This window comes from Danio rerio, chromosome 13 (genome assembly GCF_052040795.2).
Source record: "Danio rerio strain M-AB ecotype USA chromosome 13, GRCz13ab, whole genome shotgun sequence".
Classification (NCBI taxonomy): Eukaryota; Metazoa; Chordata; class Actinopteri; order Cypriniformes; family Danionidae; genus Danio; species Danio rerio.
In genome coordinates, this window is record NC_141033.1 from 370,001 (window position 1) to 394,785 (window position 24,785).

Consider the following 24,785-nt stretch of genomic DNA (forward strand, 5'->3'; position numbering starts at 1 on the left):
GTGTATACTCCATCAGCTGTCAGTTTTGCATTCAATTAAAGACTTAATAAACTATAATGGTTCAGAACAATGTTTGGTGTCTAAGTGTTTTGTTTTGTGGTCAGTAGCCATGTAATAATCAGGATAAAAATAGATACAGGACGGTTGTTTTCTCAGAAAAACCCCTTCAGTCTTCAACAGCAGTGCTGTTCTGCACATCGGGCTGCTGATAAACCTGTCAGGATTTATTCTGACATAACAACCTCTTCAATCTACTTTATCCCTTACTTAACAGGCAGAAAATGCATGCATAAATATACTTAATTTTGCATATACATTTGACACCCTGGACCACAACACCACTGAAGAAAATACATGGTATGGGTCAGAACAATCATTAGACAATATTTTAAATGTTCCTACTGTAAATAAATAACAACTCGATTTTTGATTAGCAATGAGCTGTGATGATGACCATGATGAATCTTTTATTTAATGCCATGTCAGCAATAAAGGCTAAATCATTTCATTAATAAATATACAATTAAAGACAGCAAAGTAATGAACAGATAAATTAGATGAGTTGTTACTCGTTCCCTCATTATAGTGCACGTCTCCTGGTCTGTGTTTGTTTTGGTGGACTCACAGTTTGCTGGGCAGGTACGCGGCGGTGTCGTCTTTGCTCTTGATGATGTCATTGCACTTGTCCAGCGTCTGGAAGACTGTAAAGGTGTCTCCGATGCTGTAGAGCACGGCCAGGTTCTTGGCCAGCAGCTTTCGTGTGGGCGGCCCTGGAGAACTGCTGATCAGCCCCGTCAGCTGCTCCACCAGCTTCTTCTGCTTCTCCTTCACATCCACCTGCAGAGAACAGCATCGGTGGTGCTTTAAACGCTTTGAAATGCTTAATAGTCACGGCTTATTATGAATAAACATTGAGATAATAATAATAATTTATTTTGATATAGTGCCTTCAAAACTTAACTCTCAAAGCGCTTTACACCTAAAAAAATACAAGGAAAGCTGAAAAATCTGTTATGCAGAGGATAAAAATTATATATATATATATATATATATATATATATATATATATATATATATATATATATATATATATATATATATATATAATAAAACAAGTCAGAAACATGACACACTATACGTGATCAACTATAATTGAATTGGAGATTGCACATGCTGCGATTTGATTATTGCGGATGTGTACACTGTAATATTAATGCCAAAACTATACCACACACACACACACACACTTGGAACAGGTTCTCTTGATTCTGGAGTGTGTTTTCCTCTGCTGTTTTACCTTGTTGGCAGCGATGAGGACTTTATCGAGGAAGCGGAGCCACTCGAAGATGAAGACGGCCCGCTTGGCTTCAGTGATGTGGGACAGAGCCTCTTCATTCAGCAGCAGACTGTGAGCCAGCTCCATCCTGACACACACACACACACACACACACACACACACACACACACACACAGCTGTAGTGATGTTTGTATTGTATATTCTCTCCTTTCCCCCTAAACTCAAGCCTCACAGCACACACTCATCTTCACACTCCTTCATTCTGTCTGATTTATGAGCCATTTCCTCATGGAGACCAAACACATCAACACACAATGACTGACGTTGTTCTGAGTCTGTGTGCAATGTTCATTCAGGATTAAGTCCCCACATGGACATAAAAACAAGAACACACACCCCATAAACCCACTCCCACCGTAAACAAACACACAGAGAATAAACACAAACAGCAGACAGACAGACAGATAGGCAGGTAGATGGATGGATTGATGGATGGATGGACAGGTAAACAGGCAGGCAGGCAGACAGGAAAATAGAAAGACAAACAGACAGAGAGGTGGATAGATAGATAGACAGACAGACCGACTGATAGATGGATGGATGGATGGATGGATGGATAGATGGATAGATAGATAGATAGATAGATAGATAGATAGATAGATAGATAGATAGATAGATAGATAGATAGATAGATAGATAGATAGATAGATAGACAGATGGACAGGTAGACAGGCAGGCAGGCAGACAGACAGACAGAGAGACAGACAGATAGACAGATAGATAGATAGATAGATAGATAGATAGATAGATAGATAGATAGATAGATAGATAGTAACACACACACACTAGCACAATGTATTGACAGTACAACTCCGCAATATGAACACTCAGTGACTGAATGAGTGAGTGAGTGAGTGAGTGAGTGAGTGAGTGAGTGAGTGAGTGAGTGACTGAATGATGAGTGAATGGGTGAAGACTGAACAGCAGGTCTTCGGCTATGAATGACAGTCGTGGCCTAAACTGAGCCGCTGACAGGAACACAAACATCAGTGACCGGAAACACACACACGTTTATCAACAGCGCATTCAGCACACACCGACACGCGCGGGTCTCTCATTAATCTACATTTAGTTCATTATAAATGTCCGTTTTCTTACCTGTTTCAGAGCAGCGAGCTTGTGTGTTTGTACCATAGACTGAATTCGACTCACTTCCGCTATCACAGCCAATCAGCGGAGAGAAGGATGTTGCGCTCGAAGAAGTGAGTGGATAACTCCTGCAGGGGGCGCTCTGTGGCCCACATATCTTTCCTTCAAGTTTGTTACGGACTGTTTTGTCTGGTTAAAAATATGCTGTGTTCTCTAAAATAATTTCAGATATTCATTATTCACATATGAAACTGTGCATTATGAAAGATCTGGTAATGACTGAAACAGAGGCCACGTGATCATTGGGCCGCGTGAGTTTATTTATTTATTTATTTATTTATTTATTTATTTAATTGTTTATTTATTTATCCCTCATGTCATAACAATAAAATGCATTAAATATTCACCATATAGATGACAATTGAACATTTGCTGAAAAAAAACAGAAGGTCAGTAGTTTAGGCTTCAGCGCTGTGCACATGCTGAAATGCTGTTTTTCTGTGGTTTTTTGCTTGTTCCAAAAGATTAACATGTAATTTAGTCATTTATAAAGTGGAACAAGTTTGGTCTAACCCACTTTTTCTTATGTAAGCTATATTGTATTTTTGTAAAACAAACAAATGCAAAATATGTCGTCCTTTACATTCAGATTCTTGTTTTCAGTTTACAATTTTCAGTTTATAAAATGAACACATTTCTAATACACTCCATTTTGTTGTTAATATATAATTCCAAATCATTGAAAAATAATCTTGCCTAAATACAATGACCAAGCAAATCCCAGATATAGGCTGTATGAAACCCTAAATCTTTACATGATCTGCTTTACTTTAGGGGTTTAGTGAATATGGGTCATTTTTGACCCAAAGGGTGAATGCTGTATACAGATATGTAAGACGACACCTATGGAAGGCAATGTCTGTCAATTTTAAATAAATCACCTGAACGATTTATGGTGTCACAGTGAAAGTAAAATAATTTCATTTTACTTTTAATTTTGTCAGATATTTTGCTGTTGTAAATTTCATTTAATGAAATTGTAAATCTTGTTTTATTGTAATTTCCAATGTTAAAATGATTTATTTTTAAATTGGCAGTATTTATCTTCCATAAACACCAGGGTTAATTGTGATAAAACACAGATGATAAGAACAGAGTCGCTCATAGAGTAAAAGAGTTGAGTAAGCGCTGCCAGATATACCGAAAATACACAATTCTCAACCAAAACTCCAGCTTAACTCTACTGAAACGCATTAAACCAAAACAAACACTGAAAACTGATGAGGCAGAGACATTTGTCTGACAGAGATCTGCTCTAAATGCAGAATGAGAGAAACTGTTTATGTCATCAGTGACGGAAAAGAAAGAAGATAAAAAGGAGAATGCTGGAAAAAAGACATGCGTTACATTGTCCAAAACAATCCTTCCAGAAATTGGTGTGAAACTACAAGCCTTATTTTAGACATAACATGATATAATTTGTGTAAATATTCAAAACGAACAACAATAGGAGGTTTATCTTGCAGATGCAGAATCTACCTGCAGGTCTAGGATCAGCCGTGTGTTACAGAGACTCCTCTTATCTCCGTCTGCAGAGTTCACACATCAGGAGATAAAACACACTTCATGACCCAAACAGCGGCTTTGATCTCTTCCTCTGCTGTTTTCTCAGTGTAAAGACGACATTTGCATTGACGACATGATTTATTACTTATTTACTTTACTATAGACAGACAGACAGACAGACCGACCGACATCCTTAAACGTTGTCTGAATGTTAAACAAAACGCTTTTGAAATAATGTTTATTCTCACAGTGTTATTACTAGTAAGTTAATAGAATATTCATGTCTTAGTGTTAATAAAATAATGTTTATAGAACGTTGCACTGTAAAAAATTTCCAGGTTTTCACAACAAGTTACTGTAATTTTTCACAGTAAATTACATTAGTATCCCTTCACAGTATTTAACTGAAAAATTCACAGTAATATGTTGTATTCATAATTTTATTGTGAAATTACGGCAGGTAGCATGATTACAGCAAATTACTGTGAAAAAGGCTATATCTTTTGCACGTTAGTTATAGAAATTCAAACCTTTTTTAAACTCAACGTAGAAATTAATACAAATGAACTTTTAACAGATAATAACAATGTTATAGCCCCCAAAACGATTTGGTTACCAACATCTTTTTGATTGTACTGCACCTTTATTTAATTTTATACAGTTAACATAGAATAGGAAATAATATTTAATGAACATAACTGTGTGCTTAGCCAAAACATAATAAACTGGAATAAAAAGTAATTAATTAATGAAACCAAAGACTGTTAAACAGCCAACAATTATTTCAATGTCAGGGTAAATGTCTGCTTTAGACGGTTTCATGAGTACTGGGCACCTGTCATCGCCTGGAGGTCACTAATCTCAGAATTAAATATATATATATAAATTATTATTTTTTTATCTATATAAATAAACCACAGATTAGAGTTTTAAACAACTACATTCTAGCATGAAAAACAGTTAAAACTTCATTTTCGGACGCATATAGAGCCATCGAAGACGGGGCAATTGTCCCAATGTCTAGCCTGAAGACAGGCGCCTCTCGGCGGATACATGAGTAATAAGCGCCGTTACCGCCTGGAGGTCATAGATCTCCGCTACCGGCAAAACACACTTAAAATTACACACAATCTTTACTAACAGTCCACAGATTTGAGTTTTGAAGAACTACATTCTCGCATGAAAAAGTGTTAAAACTTTATTTCATTACATATTACAAGCAATATTTATAATATTATGTGCCTTCTCATCCACCATTACAGCTTGATGCAGCTTGGTGCGAAATGAATCCTGGGAGGAAAAAAATAATAATTCTCAATACACTCCAAACGAACTTTATTCTTATTGTTAAAGTCAGAGATATGTAATATTTTGAATGGCGAAGAAAATAATTAACTTTATATTTCAATCAATATATTACTCTTGCACTGCTTCGGTTCAGGACTCGTGTGACATTGAATCAGATTCAGATATTTTATCAGACGTGTTCATGAGCTCGAAGTGATCAACAAGCAATTCGTGTACAAGCAGTACACGAACCAAGCAATATGATAAAATATTAATGAATTATATGTTTGCGTCTTACAATATTATACAAAACGGAATCGTTTTCAGGCGAATTCGACTCTTTACTGTTCACTTAAAGGAGCCGAATTCGACTCTTTACTGTTCACTTAAAGGAGCCGATTCATTGAACAGAACTGACTCGACTCGACCGCAAACAAGCGCCATCACCACAGACAACGCCGTCGTCTCTTCACCCAACGGATTTATCCTCGGTAAGTGTTAAAATATGACTTTTGTCCGTTAAGTGATTGTTGTATGTGTATTTCTGTATAGTGCGTGTCATTTAACAGGAATTTACCGAGTACTTTAGTTGTACTCGCACGTACAGGGTTTAAGCGCGCCTTTTTTTAAACAAGAAATTAACGACGCCAGATGGTGATTGTAGTGTTTTCTGAGGTATTAGCATAACGTTAACGTTAGTTCCTGAAAAAAGAAAGGGAATTTTCTTTAATTAACTTCTTGTTAACTGCATTTTCTGTTTCAGTACAAGACTGAAGTAAAGGTGAAATGACTATAACGTTAAGGTAAGCTCTGACCTTCACTTAAGTTAACGTTACGGTTAGTGACCATCATGTATGTTAATTTTGTTCACTGTAACGTTAACGTTAAGTTAGTTAAATAAACTAAACTCATTATGAAACAAGTCTTAACTGTTTTATTAAATGAGGCTTATAATACAATTCAGTTGTATTCTTTTAAACTAACACTAACACAGTACATATTGTATATTTCTCACTGGTGTTAATGCAGTGCTAACATTTACTAATGAGAACTAATTGTATAATGTCACTAACTGTAGATTTTATTTTTTGGTGTTCAGGTGTACCTGATAATAGCTAAAGTGTGAGGTGAGTGTAAATTCTGAGCACACAAATATAACCTAAATTCATTATCACAATCTAAACCTATATATATATATATATATATATATATATATATATATATATATATATATATATATATATAGTGTGTGTGCGTGTGTTAGGTTGAGTCTTATTCTACTCTTATTATATTCAAATTTTTTTGCAGCCACTGATGTTGAAACACTGATGCTACCAATCAACCATTGCTTGATTATTAAAGGTAATGTTGATGCCTTCCTCATTTTTATTAGATTTTTAAATGTCAGGTTTTTCACAGATTTGTTGTGAGCAGTTTCTTGTACAAACTTTTTTTCTTCTTCCAGAAGTTCCACCAGAACCTCCAGTAGTAGTAAATATTAGACAAAGATTTTTTTAAACTATAGTTTTTATTTTTATTAGCAATTTTACTGGGCATGTGTGTTTGTTTGCTTGGTTTTTAATAGGCAGAGCATGGAATATCAACTTTGTTTCTACAAACAAATTTAATTATTCACAAACACCTCTAATTTAGTCCTTCTTTCCCCCTTTTAGTCTTATTTCTTGGAGGGTCGAGTGGTCATGGGACCTCACCTGGATTTCACAACTGACTTTGAATCTGGTCTGAAACTGAAGTATGCTGAAGTTGCCTTTTGCACTCTGGAATTTAAGGTAATGTCTACAATAAATATTGTAACTGAGGGCTTGTTGTAACTGGGGGGGGGGGTGTTAAACAAGGAATGTATAGGAGCACAAGTCATGACTCCCCTTGTCCCCTTGTTATAAAGGGCCGTGTTGCAGACACAAATTGTTTGTCTGTGCTGGAGACCAGAGGGGAAGCTGTCTTTAAAAGGATGGGGCTCTTATATCATATGTGAAGTTACCTATTCAGGTGAGTGGATTACATGCAAGTCATTGCAAATGCATAAATAGTGGGAAATTTTTACTGGGCAGCACAAATTAAGTGAAACTCAAAAAACGTTGAAAAATATTTGGAATATTTGCAAAAAACTTGATTGAAATGAATACAACACAAGTGCTGTATCACTTCAATCAAGTTTTTTTTTGCAAAATTTTCCTAATATTTAAATCATAAAAAATTAGCTTGATGCAAGAAACATCCTGCTAGTATTCAAGAGCAAGTACTGTGATGCATGTGTTAACTTTGCAATAAGTGTGAACCCAGCATTAGATTATAGTCTGTAAACAGAAGATGTAAATCAAATCAACTGTTTTAAAATGCTCTGCCTAGGTCATTAAAACCACTATTTGTTGTTGGACTGTTCTTGATTGTGTGTTTGTGATGGAAATGTTTTTCAGATGTTTTTGTTTAAATGATTGCAGTTTGACTGAGCTACAGTATTGTCAGCATGTTCAAACTGAGCTAACAGTAATTTTGCTCTGTAGTGCAGCAGTAGTGTCCCAGTAGTGTTGTATGAAGCTAACTGTTTGTCTGCCCTTTTGCTTATAGGTGCTTTTTGGGCACCAGTTTGGAGATGGGAGACAGACGAAGTCAAAGAAGCAGAGAAGACACATCAACCAGCAAGTGTGTAAAATTGTCAGGAAAATGATTGACCTTGAATAGACGACTGCCTAATTTAGCAAGAAGTTTTGTCTCTCTCTCTCATGTGTGTGTGTATATATATATATATATATATATATATATATATATATATATATATATATATATATATATATATATATATATATATATGTATGTATATGTGTATGTGTGTGTGTGTGTGTGTATATATGTGTATATATATATATATATATATATATATATATATATACATATATATATATATATATACATATATATATAATGAGAGACAGAGAGAGCGCACTCTGAAGCACTGCTTTTTATATGTATGCTACATATGATGTCAGATTTTGTTATGAATATGTTCTTATAGTATTTTTTGAGGCTTCACCTTCACCTTTTGAAAGTTTTCTGAAATGTTTACACAGATGTCATTAAGCTGTTAAATAAATCTGTAAAATGTATGTGTGTTTGTTTTTTTTGATTTTAGAGTCTTCTCAGATCACCCAAAAATGAAGATTCGGTCGTCATTTACGCATCCTCAGGTTGTTTGGACACAAAGAGAATTATTTGATATTTTTATTCCTGTGTTTAACAAAAAAACATTTTTAACAGAGCTGGAACAACCTGAGGGTGAGTAAATCAAGATAGAATTTTCATTTTTGTGTGACCTAAAATTGCTTTGAAATTTTACAGCACCAAACTGTTAAATTACAGTAATCCGAGATATAATTGTAACTTTACAGTTAAATCAGGTATTTAAACTGCAACCTACTGCTAAATCACAGTAATTGTTTTGCAAATTCACAGTAAAATATAGTTAATTCTACAAGATAATACTGTGAAATCACAGTAATGGACTTTATTATCTACTGTAAAGTTACAATATATGGTTGTAATTTCACAATAATTTAATGTGACAAAACCACAGTAAATTACTGTGAACTACCTCACAATAATTTACTGTGAATTTACATACAGTAATTTACTGTGAAAGTAATGCAATTATTAGCCAGTAATTTACTGTGAATTTAAGGTCAAATTTTTTACAGTGTGCATTTTGATTTAGGTGGAAAGAATGCTGCAGGAATGTTTTGCTAACCTTACAAAAATGTTCAGGCAACATTAAGCAAACTAAGCACTGTGGCCTCACAGCAAAAGGTCGCTGGTTTGAGTCTCGGCTGGGTCAGTTGGTGTTTCTGTGTGGAGTTTGCATGTTCTCCCCGTGTTGGTGTGGGTTTCCTCCGGGTGCTCCGGTTTCCCCCACAGTCCAAACACATGCGCTATAGGGGAACTGATCAACTACACTGGCCGTAGTGTATGAGTGTGTGTAAATGAGTGTGTATGGGTGTTTCCCAGTGGTGGGTTGCGGCTGGAATTAATTGATTAAATAAATCTAATGAGAATTAAAGAGAAAGGCAACCTCAAGTGAAGAATATGTGTGTCATCAGAGTTTTTAATAGGGTCAATTGAGTTTTTTATGAGATGGTATTGAATGTATTTGTGTTTATTTTGTGGTATATGTGATGTGAATGCTGATGCTGATACATTTGCACTTGTGGACAATAAACAAAGTCGAATAAAGTCGATGAAGGTTTGCAACATGTCAGTGCTGTGTAAATAATGACAAAATGTGTATGTTTTGTGGATGAACCCTTTCACTCTGGTTTGGAGTAAATTTGCTACTTTGGTTTATTAAAATTCAGCTCTAATAACGTCGTGATAACTGAATGTTCAATATTAATGAAGAATATTTTTGTTTGTGTGGTGCGAGGAGGAAAATATCGCTAAAGTGTTCGTGGCTGCAGTGCTCGTCACTTCCGGCCCGTGTGCTGCTCAGCGGAGTATCGTCACGTCCGCTGGTCTGGAGCTCAGAGAAGATGGCGGCTGTTGTCGTGAGCGCTGACGGAGGAGTGTCTCCGGTGGATTCGGGCTCGGTGTCTCCGCGTCTGCCTTCGCCGTCGCCAGTACCGGAGCAGCAGCAGCAGAACAACCCGCTGCTCGGGCTGCCGATCGTCGCCATCGACACCATCCTCAACTTCCTGACCTATGACGAGATCAGCCTGCTGAGACTGGTGAGGAGAAAACAACAATGAGCGGGACTGCACTGACACACACACACACACACACACACACACACACACACACACACACACACACACACAAACACGCACACAAACACGCACACACACACTACAGCATAGCACAACACACATTCTGCACTGAGATGCATTATACTTTCTCACACACACTGGGCTGACACACTACAGCATAGAACAACACAACACTCACACCACATACACAACACACTCACACTACACTGACACACACTCACATACAGTACAGCACAACACACTCTTAATGCACTTACACACACTATATAACACACTGCACTACCACACACACACACACACAGTACACCAAGACACAAACTGCACTGTCTCTATTTTCTACTACAAGTACCACACACACACACTACACTCACACACTCTTTCTTTCACTGCACTCACACACACAGAGACATTAATTTACCAAGACGCTCAACCATACACTCTCACAACACACACACTTAATTACTACATAGACTCACACACTACACTACACACACACACACACACACAGACACACACTTGGTCTCTCTCATTGCACTGACACACACACTCATAATCTCTCACTTCAAACACACAGTCATTTACCACACACTTATTTAAAAGCTGTTGTGTGTTATATTAGTGTAACCTTGTTGATTCAATCTATTTAGGCTTTATTTCTACTTAAATGTGTTTTGTTTTGCTGTTTTCCGAACTGTTGTGTGTTTACACATCATGTGATATTATTTCAGCTTATACAACAGAACAATGAGGTTACCTGCCGAAGATATCTGACAATTATTAACCAGAATATTCTGGATTTGTTCTTCTCATGTTGTCTTTTGTCAGCAAAAATGTTAAAGATTCACGAGCTGATCTCTGAGGATTAGTGATGCACTAAAGACTGCAGAGACACTGTGTTTGAAACTAGGGCTGGGCCATATTGCAAATAAAAAATGATCACGATATCATGTTTAATATCATTAGATATCGATAATTGTTGAACATTTTTAACAATACAATTAGGAATATTAAAAAAAAAAATATTAACCCTTTTATTTAATTTACCAACATTACCCAGGCGAATAGTTTTAATAGTCTAAAACAAAAATATTTGAATCTTTTATATTTTTTGATCTGAATATTTGAACGAGTCTCATGCTCTCCACTTCTCCATGAGCACCACAGTAGCTGCTCAGGATACGGCCTGGTCCAGGATTATGGGAACCTTGGGATCATCTCGTCATTAATCTTGGATCACATCAGTGGCACTGCATAATCTGAGGGCCTCAGGATGAGTATCCCTGGGTGGAAATAGAGAATAAAGAGAATAATTAGCGTAGCTTCTGTTCATAGTGTATATAAACGAGATGCAGAAACCTGTGTGGAGCACATTCCTGTATCATACCGCTATGTGATATATATTAAATGTATGATTTATTAAAAACATAGGTTTTAATCTATCCATATAAACAGGATTAGATCGGGTCAATTTAAGCAAAGATACTTATCTATGTACCAAATGCTAACATTTTCTTACAGTTGTAGTTATATACACTTGGGAAAATAGTTAATATATTTTTAACTCTATATGTACATAAAAAGTAAAAAAAAATATATATATATATAAATCAAATTTCTGCAATCTGCATTTGTTAATTATGCGTTTATTTTTAAATAAATGCAGTTTTCTATTTCCCCATTGTTGTCTAATGTGATTGTGTGTGTGTCTGTCTGTGCGTGTGTGTTCTCTGCAGGTGTGTAAGCGCATGGACATGATCTGTCAGCGAATGCTCAATCAAGGCTTCCTGAAGGTGGAGCGTTACCACAGTCTGTGCCAGAAACAGGTCAAAGCACAGCTGCCCAGGTGAGAACCAGAAAGCCTCAACCAGCAGTACACCTGTTAAAGGGACAGTTCACACACAAAGAAAAATACTCGACTTCTGTTTAGTTTGAAACACTAGCCTAGAGCGCCATCTGCTGTTATAATCTAGCCTAGAGCGCCATCTGCTGTTATAATCTAGCCTAGAGCGCCATCTGCTGTTATAATCTAGCCTAGAGCGTCATCTGCTGTTATAAACTAGCCTAAAGTGCCATCTGCTGTTGTAAACTAGCCTAGAGCGCCGTCTGCTGTTAAACACGAGCCTAGAGCGCCGTCTGCCGTTGTAAACTAGCCTAGAGTGCCGTCAGCTGTTATAAACTAGCCTAGAGCATCATCTGCTGTTATAAACTAGCCTAGAGCGCCGTCTGCTGTTATAAACTAGCCTAGAGTGCCGTCTGCTGTTATAAACTAGCCTAGTGGCCATCTGCTTTTATAAACTAGCCTAGAGCATCATCTGCTGTTATAAACTAGCCTAGAGCGCCATCTGCTGTTATAAACTAGCCTAGAGCGCCATCTGCTGTTATAAACTAGCCTAGAGCACCGTCTGCTGTTATAAACTAGCCTAGAGCGCCATCTGCTGTTATAAACTAGCCTAGAGCGCCATCTGCTGTTATAAACTAGCCTAGAGCACCATATCTGTTATAAACTAGCCTAGAGCGCCATCTGCTGGTATAAACTAGCCTAGAGCACCGTCTGCTGTTATAAACTAGCCTAGAGCGCCATCTGCTGTTATAAACTAGCCTAGAGCGCCATCTGCTGTTATAAACTAGCCTAGAGCACCGTCTGCTGTTATAAACTAGCCTAGAGCGCCATCTGCTGTTATAAACTACCCTAGAGCGCCATCTGCTGTTATAAACTAGCCTAGAGCACCATATCTGTTATAAACTAGCCTAGAGCGCCATCTGCTGGTATAAACTAGCCTAGAGCACCGTCTGCTGTTATAAACTAGCCTAGAGCGCCATCTGCTGTTATAAACTAGCCTAGAGCATCATCTGCTGTTATAAACTAGCCTAGAGCGCGGCTGCTGTTAAACACTTGCCTAGAGCGCATTTTATATTTTCTATATCAAAGCAGAATAGGTTTCTGATAATGGTTTGTCTCTCAGGAGGGAGTCGGAGCGCAGGAATCACTCGCTGGCGCGTCACGCAGATATTTTAGCGGCGGTGGAGACACGTCTGTCGCTGCTCAACATGACCTTCATGAAATACGTGGACTCAAACCTCTGCTGCTTTATTCCTGGAAAGGTCTGTTCACTAACCCTCAACGTTTGTGTTCTGCTCTGTGTAGTTTGATCATGACTAAAGCCTCAGCAGAAGCTGGTCAAACATCTACATTTAAAGGGCACCTATTATGCAGAAATCACTTTTATGTGAGGTTTAACCCCAGTTGAGTATCCCCAGCCTTAACATGAATTTATTCTGTTTGTTATAGTCAAACTTGATGCAGAAGCACTTTGATTGACATTCCGCTCCTTGTACATGTAAACAGAGGGGAAAGCCCCGCCCACTAGTGCCCATCTCTCCCTCATTAGCATAGGATGTTAGTTTTGTTTTTGAATCTGCCTCTATGGGGACACACAGCTGTCTGTAGCTCCACCCTCTTCTGAAAGGAGCTCAACCTCATTTGCATTTAAAGCGACAGTCACCGAAATGCCACAATTAGCATCAAAGCCTCAGAGGGTCAGTTGTGTATGATTCAGGAGGTGGAGATTGTCTTTAAGTTTAGATTTTTGCTCTAGAAAAAAGACAAAACCTCTTTCTTGCAGTGCTCTTATTGATATGAAGTAAATAGCAATTTTGATGCACATAAAATGCTGCAAATGCATGGCATATTTTGAGAAAGGCCTCTGCTGTTCATTTCTGAGCTGCACTAATGATGAAAAGCGAGCTGATTCAGCCGAGACTGAAGGGCATTAGCTGCAGTCAGTGATTAATGAAGCAGAATAACCAGCAGGAGTTAATGAGCTTGCTAATAATCAGGTTTGTGTGTCTGAAGCAGCTTTTCTATCTGACGTGAAGCACAATGAATGCAGAATCGATTTATAACAGCTCACATTGAGATTTATCCCTCATAACACATTCAGCTCTGTTCGACCTGGAAGAGGCGTATAAAAATGTCTAAAACAATTGCACACTTTTTAATAAAGAACCTTAGATTATTCATATCATAATAATGCCTGTGGGGAAAGTGAAATAAACTAGTTAAATAGCACATTATATTTCTGACCGATTGTCAGATTATTTTGCTTGTTTTAAGGAAAAACTCACTTCATTTTTCACTTGTTATTGCTGAAAATAAGACTATATTGTTTACTTGTCTAGGCAATGCTTCATGATTTAAGAGTTTGTAGATATTTGGACACGAAACAAGACAAACCTTTATGAAAAGCATTTCCTGCAGTGCTCTTATTGATGTGAAAGTATTGAAATATCTAAAAACAACTGCACACATTTTAGTAAAGAACTTAAAAAGACCCTTAAAATGCACTGTTTATTTTTTATTTTTATATATATATTTTTACAGCAATTTTTAATAGACATTACTATTGAAACTTATTTGCTTTTCAGCAAATTTTTGGAGCACCTTTAAAATCTGTTTTTCCCTATGTCAGACACATCTAAATAATTTATGGACGCCCGCTGACACATTACTACAGTTCTCGTCTGAAACTGAACGTTTATGAACGAGGATTGCATTTATTTTGTTTGCTTGTAGTTTATTTTAAGATATTTATTCTCTTATTTTTTAATATATGTAGATTTCATAAAGGATCAAGTTTCATAATCAAAGCAGTTTAATTAAATTCAGTTTGTATCAATGAGTTTAATTCCAGTAATAATCAGATAGTGTGCTAGTCAGTTATATATAAAGACACAATTATATAATGTTTCGTCAATATTTAAAAGTATTCAAGTTTAGTGTTTGTGTTTTTGCATCATAGACTTTGATCATTACATTGTCTTATTGAAAATGGCAACAGGTTTGTCAGTAGCATCAATAAACAAACTTAATACAAACACATCACAGAAAAGTAAAACTCCCAACAAGCCTCACAATACATTTCATACATAATAAATCTCAAAATAAAGGATAAGAAACTTGCAAACTTTAAATTGTAAAGACAAGAACAAAATTGAATTTGTATCTATTAGAGGAACATCTATTGTTTCTTTTAAACAATTATGCATATACAGAGTGTGGGTGTGTTATGAAGGCTAAGAATTATGCATTAGAATTGAGCAGGGTATCTGCGGGGTCTTAAAATTCAACATCTAAATTTGAGGCCCTAAAAGTCTTAAATTGACTGAACTATTGTCTTGTAGGTCTTAAATCTTTTATAACAGGACTTGTAAAGCCATGTAAAGCTACCCAATCAGGCCAACACCCATCCAATCACTATCATTCCATCTCAATAAGTTTTAAGAAATGTTTATTTATTAACTCTATTTACCTGTATGCTTTATTATCTTCCTTACAATAACATTGGTTTTAATGTTTTATCTGGGCCATTAATAAAATCCTTAACATTAAACTTTGTGTAAGTTTGAAATGTCATTCATAAAGGTCTTGATAAAGTCCTAAAACGTCTTGATGTAATCGGCAGAAACCCTGTTGAATCATTTTGTCTCAGATTCTTCAATGATTCTCATTTGACTCATTTTTACTGGCAAAAAAAAGAACAAATCCTCAATTTTCACTACACAGACAGTGAAAATGAGGTGGTGAGACAAATCAAGCTAGTGCAGACTGCCGAGAGCACTGTGTAGGGCTCATCTGAGGGAATGTTCTGGCTCCGTGAGCTCATAAGCGCTGCAGTAATTGCAGTGATCTTGCAGGCTGTGCTGTGGTTTAGCAATCTTTCCTGAGGAAATGCAGAAGCTCAGAGGGATTATGCAAAAGGCTATAAAGCCTGACGGCAGAGAATGCAAATCACTGAAGAGATGCTGTGCTTTCTCCAGAAGCCCTGCTGTACGCCGCAGTGTTCTGACCTGCAGGAATATTCATCAGAAGACTGTCCTCCAGTGTGCGCAATGCATGACAAAGCTAGAGTATCTGTCCAATAACATCACCTTATTGCACAATACATGGACATGACCTCACTGATTTGCCAATCATGTTGAAATAGTCATGCAGTTTGGTAATAACCCTAATTTTTTTTTCCCCAAGAAGTTTCTAACCCTGGGAATTGGCCCTCATTTGATTTATTTGAAGTGGTCATGAATATTAATGAGCTCAGCTCTGATCGTCCGCAACTTTTGTCACAATAGTTGTTGTTACCATTGCAACTATGGAATTAGCACAACACATCAATGATTATAGTTGTTGTGTTACCATAGCGACTGTAGAATCATCACAATTACTATAGTTGTGTTGCCATAGCAACTGTAGAGTCACCACAACACATCAGTTACTTTAGTTGTTGTTTCCATGGCAACTGTAGAATCACCACAACACATCAATTACTATACTGGTTGTGTTACCATAGCAACTGTAGAATCATCACAACAGATCAATTACTGTAGTTGTTGTGAAAATAAAAACCGTACTCCTATAATATTATAGTAGAAAATTGTGGCAGTTTTAAAACTTTGACTTTCTGAACCGCCGTATACCTTGAACATGGTTATTATGCCATGACTAGTTGACTCTTGAAGATGTTCTGTATATTTGTTAGTGATTGATTTGACGTGCACACGTCTTTAAACCACTGTAGTGTGTGTTCATGTGTGTGTGTAGTTGTCTGCGAGTGTTTGACAGTGTTGTGGTGTCCTGTAGGTGATCGATGAGATTTACCGTGTTTTGCGGTACGTCAACTCCACGCGTGCTCCTCAGAGAGCCCATGAGGTGCTGCAGGAGCTGCGGGACATCTCCTCCATGGCCATGGAGTATTTCGATGAGAAGATCGTCCCCATCCTGAAGAAGAGGCTTCCGGGCGCTGATCTCTCCGGACGCCTCATTGGATCCGCTCCGGGTACGACTGCTATTAAACTTTAATGTTATTCTGCTACTCAGCTAACATGAAAACAACTATCATATTTCCTGCTTCCTCCAAACACCCACCTTCAGTGTGTTCTGATTGATCAGTGTTGTGATTGGCAGATCGACTCCACGTCACCAGTATATGCCCCCCTATAGGGGTGTCATCCCATGCCTTGTTGCATCACAGGTACATGCATATATTAAACCTCCCTCTCTCCCTCTCCCAGTGGCCGGTCCGTCCACCTCTCTGACCACCATGTCTCTGCTGGCCAAGAACACGCCGTCGCGCTCGGAGATGACGAAGCTGCAGCAGCAGGTGAAGGTGAACGGCGCCTCCATGACGGCTCTGCGGCGAGAGATGCAGGAGGTGCGTCTGAAGCAGCTGGAGCAGCAGAAGCAGCTGCAGGACCAGGAGCAGAAGCTGCAGGAGCAGTCGCAGGTCATCGGGGAGCAGAACGCGCGGCTGGCCGAGCTGGAGCACAAACTGCGGGATCTGATGGACAGAGCGGTGGGCGCCGGAGATCCAGACGCCGCTGCAGCCTCCAGCCAGAGTTTGTGTGTGAAGCGCCGCAGCTGCTCCGAGCTCCCGCGACACTCCAAACGCCTGCGCAGCAAGAAGTAGACCCGGATGGATGCAGAGGTGTTTTTATTTCTGAACGTTACGTTCACTGCGCACAAACAAATGCTTTTCTTAGTTGAGAGAATCCGTCTTGTTTCTTGTCTGAATATCTGATGTTCTTAAATCAAGAAGCATTTTCTAGCCAGTAATATAGTGTTGCAGGGTCAAAATAAGCAGGTTTACACGCAGAATAACCGGCCACTGAGGGGAGCAGAGTCATGTTTTCATGAAAAACTCTCTTTATTTTGACCTATTATGTCTGAAAACAACACCATATCTTGTGCTTGTCTATAAAGTGCTTCTTGATTTATGTATTTTCTAACATTTGCACTAGAAGCAAGACAAAAACTGAGTAAGAAAAGCATTTTTGCAGTGTTTTGCTTCCTGAAAGAGGGTTAGTTCATGCAGAAATGAACGTTCTGCTATTATTTACTCACCCTTTACTTTTTAAAAGTCTTTATTAGCTTCTTTCTTCGATATGTCTTACTTTTTGATCAACAGAAGAAAGAAACTCGAAGGTTTGGACACACTTGAGGGAGAGTACATTAGCATTCTTTGACAGAATATCTCTTTAACGAGGGTTCGTTCATGCAGAAATTGACGCTGATTTCATTTACTTACTCTTGTTTTGAGTTTCTTTGTTCTGTTGGACACAAAAGAAGATATTTTGAATAATGATGGAAAAGCGGTCACCATTGTCTTCCATAGTGTTAGTTTCTTCTACTCTGGAAATGAATGGTTACAGGTTTCATAGTATTTATTTTTTTCTACTATGGATTTCAGTGGAATATAGATATTTATCTATCAAATACAAATAGACTATTTATATTCAAAATAGATATTTTGAAAAATGTTGGAAATCCTAAATGCATTGACTTCCATAGCATAAAAAACTTACTTTGGAAGTCAATGGTTACCGGTTTTCAACATACTTCAAAATGTCTTTTGCATTCAAGAGACCAAACTGATCGTTTTTAAGCGAGATGCTAACGGTCTAATCTGATTCAATGATCTATGCTAAGCTAAGCTAAAAGTGCTTCAGTCAGACTCAGAGATCGACTGAATAGATTTAGAAATGGTAAATTATTAAATCAGAATATTTCTCATTTAACATGAAGGTTTGTAAGGACACAAGGGTGAATAATTAATGGCAGGATTCTCATTTTGAATTGAATGATCGCTGTAAATCTATATCATTCGTTTTCACGTTAAGATGACGCGAGTGTCACGCGGAGATGCGAAACTGAGAGCGAGAGAAAGGAATCTGCTCATATCCCACACACTAAACACACACTGCAGAAAAACTGGCTTTTATTAACTGAGTTTGTCTCGTTTCTCGTCCAAATATCTGAAAACTCTGAAATCAAGAAGCACTTTCTAGACAAGCACAAGATATAGTGTTGTTTTCAGAAATAATGAGTCAAAATGAAGAGAGTTTCTCCTTAAAACAAGCAGAATAAACTAGTTTCCACTATGAAATATTATTACTTTTTTTTTTTTTTTTGGAAAACTCAATTTTCTTTTATTATTTCTGAAAACATTTAGAACATTAGACATTGTTTTTTCCTTAAAACAAACAAAATAATCAAGATTTCACTTTAAAATAACATTATTTCTCTTACCACATTGGTAAAAAAACTCACCTAATTTTCACTTATTTCTAAAAACAAAGATATTTTTGGCTCATCTATGAAGTGCTTCTAGATTTAAGAAATAATTAAATTATCTACCAATGCTGTAATGAAAAATAACTATATTTTCACTTTAAAATAGCATCATTTTTCTTACCCCACTGACAAAAAACATATTAATTTTAATGTATTATTTTAAAAACAGAATTATTTTTGCTTCTCTATACAATGCTTCTAGATTTAAGACTTTAAGACAGATTTTTATGAATAAAGTGAGTTTTTTCTCCAAATAAATAACAATTTTTCTTACCACATTGCCAGATTATTAAACCCGTTTTAAAGTAAGTTAGTTATCACATTATTTCCAAAAACAACAGTTATTAAGTTGTCTAGAAAAACGCTTCTTGATTTAACAATTAAATTAGTTTTTCCTTAAAATAGGGACAACATTTTTTCTTTAGTTTGTTTCTTGAACATTATTTCTTACCACATTTTTAAGCTTGTTTTAAAGAAAAACTCACTTAATTATCAAATAATATTTCCAAAAACAAAACAACATTTAGTTCTTGTCTGTAAAGTGCTTCTAGATTTAAGAATTTTTACAGAATTAAGAGTTTTACATTAAAACAAGCTAAATAATCTGAAAAACGGGTAATTGTGCATCACATTTGGCAGATTATTCAACTTGTTTTGATTATTAAACTTGTTTACTGAAAACTCCCCTAATTATCACATATTATTTAAAAAAAAAGACAATATTCTGTAAAATATTTCTAGATTTAGGATCTTTTACAGAATTAAATTAGTTTTACTTTAAAATAATCTAGTTTTTCATTAAAATACATTTTTTTCTTACCACATTTTGCAGATTTTTCAGCTTGTTTTAAAGAAAACCCACTTCATTATCACAGTTTATTTCCAAAAACAAAACAGGTTCTTGCACTTGTTTAAAAAATGCTTCTCGATTTAAGAATTAGGCGAGTTTTTCCTGAAAATAAGATTTTTAAACTTGAAATTAAATTGTGCAATTAAATTGAACTTGTAAACTCAATTATTACATATTATTTCTTTAAAAAAAGACAATATTTTGTAAAATGCTTCTAGATTTAAGAATTTGTTTAGAACTAAGTGGGTTTTACCTTTAAACAAGTTAAATAATTAAGTTTTTGCTTTAAAATAACATTTTCTTACCACATTTGCCAGATTTTTCAAGTTTGTTTTACTGACAAACCCCTGTAATTATTACACAATATTTCCAAAAACAACAAAATTTTTGTTGATGTCTAAAAAGTGCTTCTAGATTTAAGAATTTCTACAGAATTAAGTGAGTTTTACATGAAAATGAGCAAAATAATCAGAAAAAAGGGGGATTTCGTACTACATTAGGCAGATTATTAAACTTGTTTTACTGAAAAACTCCACTATCATGCATTATTTCTGAAAACAGACACATATTTGTCTAAATAAATGCTTCTTGATTTAAGAACTTTTAGATATTTGCTCTAGAAACAAGACAAACTCTCATTAATAGCAGCACTGTTTTGCAGTGCACGACTTCTTCTGTTTCTGAAGGTTTGAGCAGCGTTTGTCTTTAATGTTTAGCCGACCTTCATCCCAACCAGCTCTCGATTGACCCAACGGAAACTCAATCGACCGCGAGGACGGAGCGGCGTAAACCCGAAGGCGAAGTTTTACCCGTAATTATCAGTTTCCAAACAAAAGACTGGGATCCGCTTCTGGAGCCGTTCCATGCCCGACTACTAACTGATGTTGTTCTATATAAATGGTGAATATCAAATATCCGTATGTTAAGAGTCAAATCCTTCATCTGAGACGTGCCTGGACGGGGTTGCAGACGTGTAGCATTCATTCATTCATTCATTCGTTTCTTCTTCTTCATTATTCTATGGTTTGTCCATCGCTGAGGATCGTGTCTTGTAGATGTCGGTTCCATGTTGTACCTGCCGCTGTATGAAGGTGTATAATTTACTGCAAATAGATCTGTGTCAGTGCAATAAACATGTGGAAAGCCTTGTTACTAACGTATAGTCAGTGTTTGGGGTTTGTCAGTGCATGGGCTGCTAAAAATGCTTCGTTTTGGTTCGCTTTTGAGACAAATATCTACACATCTCTTAAATTAAGATGCATATTAATGACAAGTGCACAGTATAGTGTTGTTTTCAGAAATATTGAGTCAAAATGAAGAGAGATTTTCATTAAAACAAGCTAAATAATCTGACAATGAGGGATGAGAAATAATCAAGTTTTTAATTGTGACGTAATATTACCTCGCTCAGCTCATTGGCAGGTTGTTGAGCTTGTTTTAATGTAAATCTCACTTAATTTTGTTTTTTTATTTCTGAAAACAACAATGTTTAAACTTAGAAAAAAAGCTTCCTGATTTAAAAATGTTTTGATATATTTATATTTATGCTTGATTAATTTTTGGTAAAGTTGTTAATAATTTTAAGTCATGCCAAACATCGGATCATTAGTGTAAAGAAATTTAGATACTGCATATTCCATTAGGCAAGTCATTGAACAACAGTTATAATATTGACCACAGCAGTGTTTACATCTCTCCTCGAGCCAAACTAAAAGAATAAGCCAAGGAGAAAAACACCACAATAAATAGTGTGAAAAGTGAAAGTAAAATGACTCGCTCTGTTCAGTGTTGATGGAAAAGAATGTCAAATACTTATAAACTATTATAATGCTTTAATAATTTTTCTTTTAACTGTAAAGAGCTTCAGCATATTTGAGCTTCGTTTGTATGTGAGTGTTTTAGTCGGGCTCGTCAGTGTTTCTGCCAGGACAGTGTTATTATTACAGGTGTGATTTCTCAGAAAACCCCTACGGGCTCAATAATGAGGAAACTGAAGCTCAGCCTGATTGTTTGAGTTTCCTCCATAACACTGAAAACAGGAAAACTGACAAGCAGAAACCAGAGAAAAGAAGAGAAACGGCAGAAACCAGAGCCGCGTTCACACACTAAACCATTTTCACAACACCACAATAACAGCAGAGCCGAGATCAACAATCAGAAAAAAGATCAGATATAAAGTCAGACACAGAACAGCAGAAACCAGAGCCGCTTTACACTCAACCACTTTTACAAACACCGCAATAAAAGACTGAACACACAATAACAATAGAGATCATATCATAAAGGTGCAAATGATCCAACCTTTTCACACCAAACCTTTTTAAAAACATTAATAAAGGATCAAATGCATGAATGAGAAATAATATCATAAAGTGAGAAATGAGAGCGCCGTAATGAAATAAGGGCTTACAGTCGTGAGATACAAAGATGCATTGAGGAGGAGGAAAAAAAATAATAAAGCCTTTGTCATTCTGGACACTTTAAGCACTGATTTCTGGACATATGCTATGATATACAAGTATATTTGGATTTAATATATATAAAACATGTGCAACGTTTATTTACAAATATTGCAAAAATGCAATTAATTAGTTCAGTGTAATTAATCATATGCACAGTTAGAAATAAGAAAACATCATAATTCATTCATTTTCTTTTCAGCTTAGTCTCTTTAATAACCAGGGGTCTCCACAGTGGAATGAACCGCCAGCTTATCCAGCACATGTGTGTTTCACAGCTGATCCAGCACTGAGAAACGCATCGAAATTATAAATGATAAATTCTAAAGCTTTTACACACAAAAGCATTTTAAAAGCACAGTAATAATGCACAATAAGAAATAAGATCACAGAAAATCAACATGTCTACTTTTATATACAAAATGCTTAATTTAATTAGTTTGATATCACCGGAAATATCATTTAATTAAACTGATTAGAAAACATTTATCGGAATTATAAAAATTTAATGTAATTAAATTGATCAAAATCTAATTAACGGAATTTTAATATATAATTTAATCAAATTGATTAGAATACATTTACCTGAATTACAATAAGTGTTTAATTAAATTGATGATAATCTAGTTATTGGAATTATAATAATTTATTTAATTAAATTGATTGTAATATAATTAAAAGATAAATAATATATAAGCTAATTCAATTAAACTGATTAGAATCCATTTACTGGAATTATAACATATTTTTATTTAAATTAATTGATCATAATCTAATTACTGGACTTAAAATAATTGTATTTAATTTAATTGATAAAAATCTAATAGCTATAATTATAATGTATAGCCTAATTTTATTAAACTTATTAGAATACCTTTACTAAAATGACAATATATATTATAATTTAATTAAACTGGTATTAATCTAAATACTGGACTTAAAACAATTGTATTTAATTAAATCGATACTAATATAATTACCAGATATAGAATATATTGGCTAATTTAATTAAACTGATTAGAAACATTTACTGGAATTCAGCTTAGTCCCTTTATTAATCAGGGGTCGCCACAGCAGAATGAACCACCAACTATTCCAGCATATTGTCTACACAGCGGATGCCCTTCCAGCTGCACCCATACACACTCATACACAAAGCCCAGTGTAGTTGATCAGTTCCCCTATAGCGCATGTGTTTGGACTGTGGGGGAAACCAGAGCACCCGGAGGACACCAACACAGGGAGAACATGCAAACTCCACACAGAAACACCAACTGACCCAGCTGGGACTCGAACCAGCGACCTTCTTGCTAAGTGCTAACCACTGAGCCACCGTGTCGCCCTATTTACTACTTAATTAAATTCAATTGGTAATCATTTAAATATCGGATGTTTAAATATAAGGGGTGGAGCCGGGAAGCCACGCCCTAACTATTTAAACATTTTGGCACATGCTCTGTATATCACACATTCTCTCAGCATCATAAGAAACGATGTCGCCGTGATTAAATGAAGGTTTACAGTTGTGAGATACAGAGACGCATTGAGGAGGAGAACATAAATAAAGCCTTTGTCATTCTGGACAATACAAGCACTGTTCTGAGAACAGATTCACAACACAGTCTCTGTGTTCGCACTGATTTCAGATCAGTTACTTGCAATAGACAAAACTGAATCACATTTGATTCAGCAGCGGTTTTGCCCTGTAATCTGCCTTGATTTCTGTGCAGTTTAAAGCGAGCTGGAGTGTGCTTTCTCTATCTCTCAGAATAAAATATAAAGTCTTTATTTCATCTAAAACACATCTCACTTGGTCATAGATGAGCAGGTCTGGGGAGTAAATCAATATCGGTGACTTCATTATGTTTCCAACATGAGTAACTGTGTCTGATGAAGCTTATTTTAAGAGGATGACAGTTACATCCCAAATATCTTTTAGATTATCAAAGTGATTACTCGTGCATTTTAATCACAATTATTTAATTTAAACATCACTTTGACCATTTTCCTTCAGCTAAGCTTATTCATCAGGGGTCGCCACAGTGGAATGAACCACCAACTATTCCAGCATATAGTTTACACAGCAGATGTCCTTCCAGCCGCAACCCAGTACTGGGAAACACCCATACACTGTCATTCACACACTCACTCATACACTACGGCCAGTGTAGTTGATCAGTTCCCCATAGTGCATGTGTTTGGACTGTGGGGGAAACCGGAGCACCCGGAGGAAACCCACGCCAACACGGGGAGAACATGCAAACTCCACACTGAAACA

At 36.3% G+C, this 24,785-nt stretch overlaps 3 protein-coding genes and 2 long non-coding RNA genes across 12 annotated transcripts in view; 4 read left to right on the forward strand and 1 right to left on the reverse strand.

Annotated features, from left to right (window-relative positions):
- heatr5b (HEAT repeat containing 5B) overlaps positions 1-2,513 on the reverse strand; it is a 33,985-nt gene extending 31,472 nt beyond the window's left edge. For 4 of the 6 annotated variants that reach the window (XR_015505541.1, XR_015505540.1, XM_087278684.1 and 1 more), the window contains exons 1-3: positions 2,456-2,513; positions 1,298-1,424; positions 626-837 (exon numbers count right to left, since the gene is read on the reverse strand). Coding sequence is in view for 4 of the 6 variants with exons in the window: in XM_087278684.1 (XP_087134810.1) it covers positions 626-837; positions 1,298-1,423 (338 nt within the window). In the remaining 2 variants the exon portion in view is untranslated. Of the gene's footprint in view, positions 1-625; positions 838-1,297; positions 2,184-2,248 lie in introns of all 6 variants that reach the window. The other 2 variants (XM_087278686.1, XM_087278687.1) reach the window with 2 other exon arrangements.
- The window catches only part of nrxn1b (neurexin 1b), a gene marked incomplete at its 5' end in the record, with an annotated part of 604,334 nt that overhangs the window by 250,394 nt on the left and 329,155 nt on the right, over positions 1-24,785 (forward strand).
- On the forward strand, positions 5,735-6,702 carry LOC147840954 (uncharacterized). Its single transcript, XR_015505548.1, has 4 exons — positions 5,735-5,790; positions 6,063-6,102; positions 6,399-6,426; positions 6,608-6,702. It is a non-coding gene; the product is annotated as an uncharacterized LOC147840954 (long non-coding RNA).
- Positions 6,974-8,020, forward strand: LOC147840955 (uncharacterized). Its single transcript, XR_015505546.1, has 3 exons — positions 6,974-7,089; positions 7,206-7,309; positions 7,889-8,020. It is a non-coding gene; the product is annotated as an uncharacterized LOC147840955 (long non-coding RNA).
- fbxo28 (F-box protein 28) lies at positions 9,730-21,208 on the forward strand. Of its 3 annotated transcripts, XR_015505155.1 has the most exons (6): positions 9,834-10,035; positions 11,808-11,917; positions 13,038-13,176; positions 16,709-16,904; positions 17,140-17,676; positions 18,918-21,208. XR_015505155.1 is itself a non-coding variant. In NM_001327835.1 (5 exon segments), coding segments are annotated over 5 exon segments (1,035 nt in total). In that variant the 5' UTR covers positions 9,730-9,840; the 3' UTR covers positions 17,535-18,880.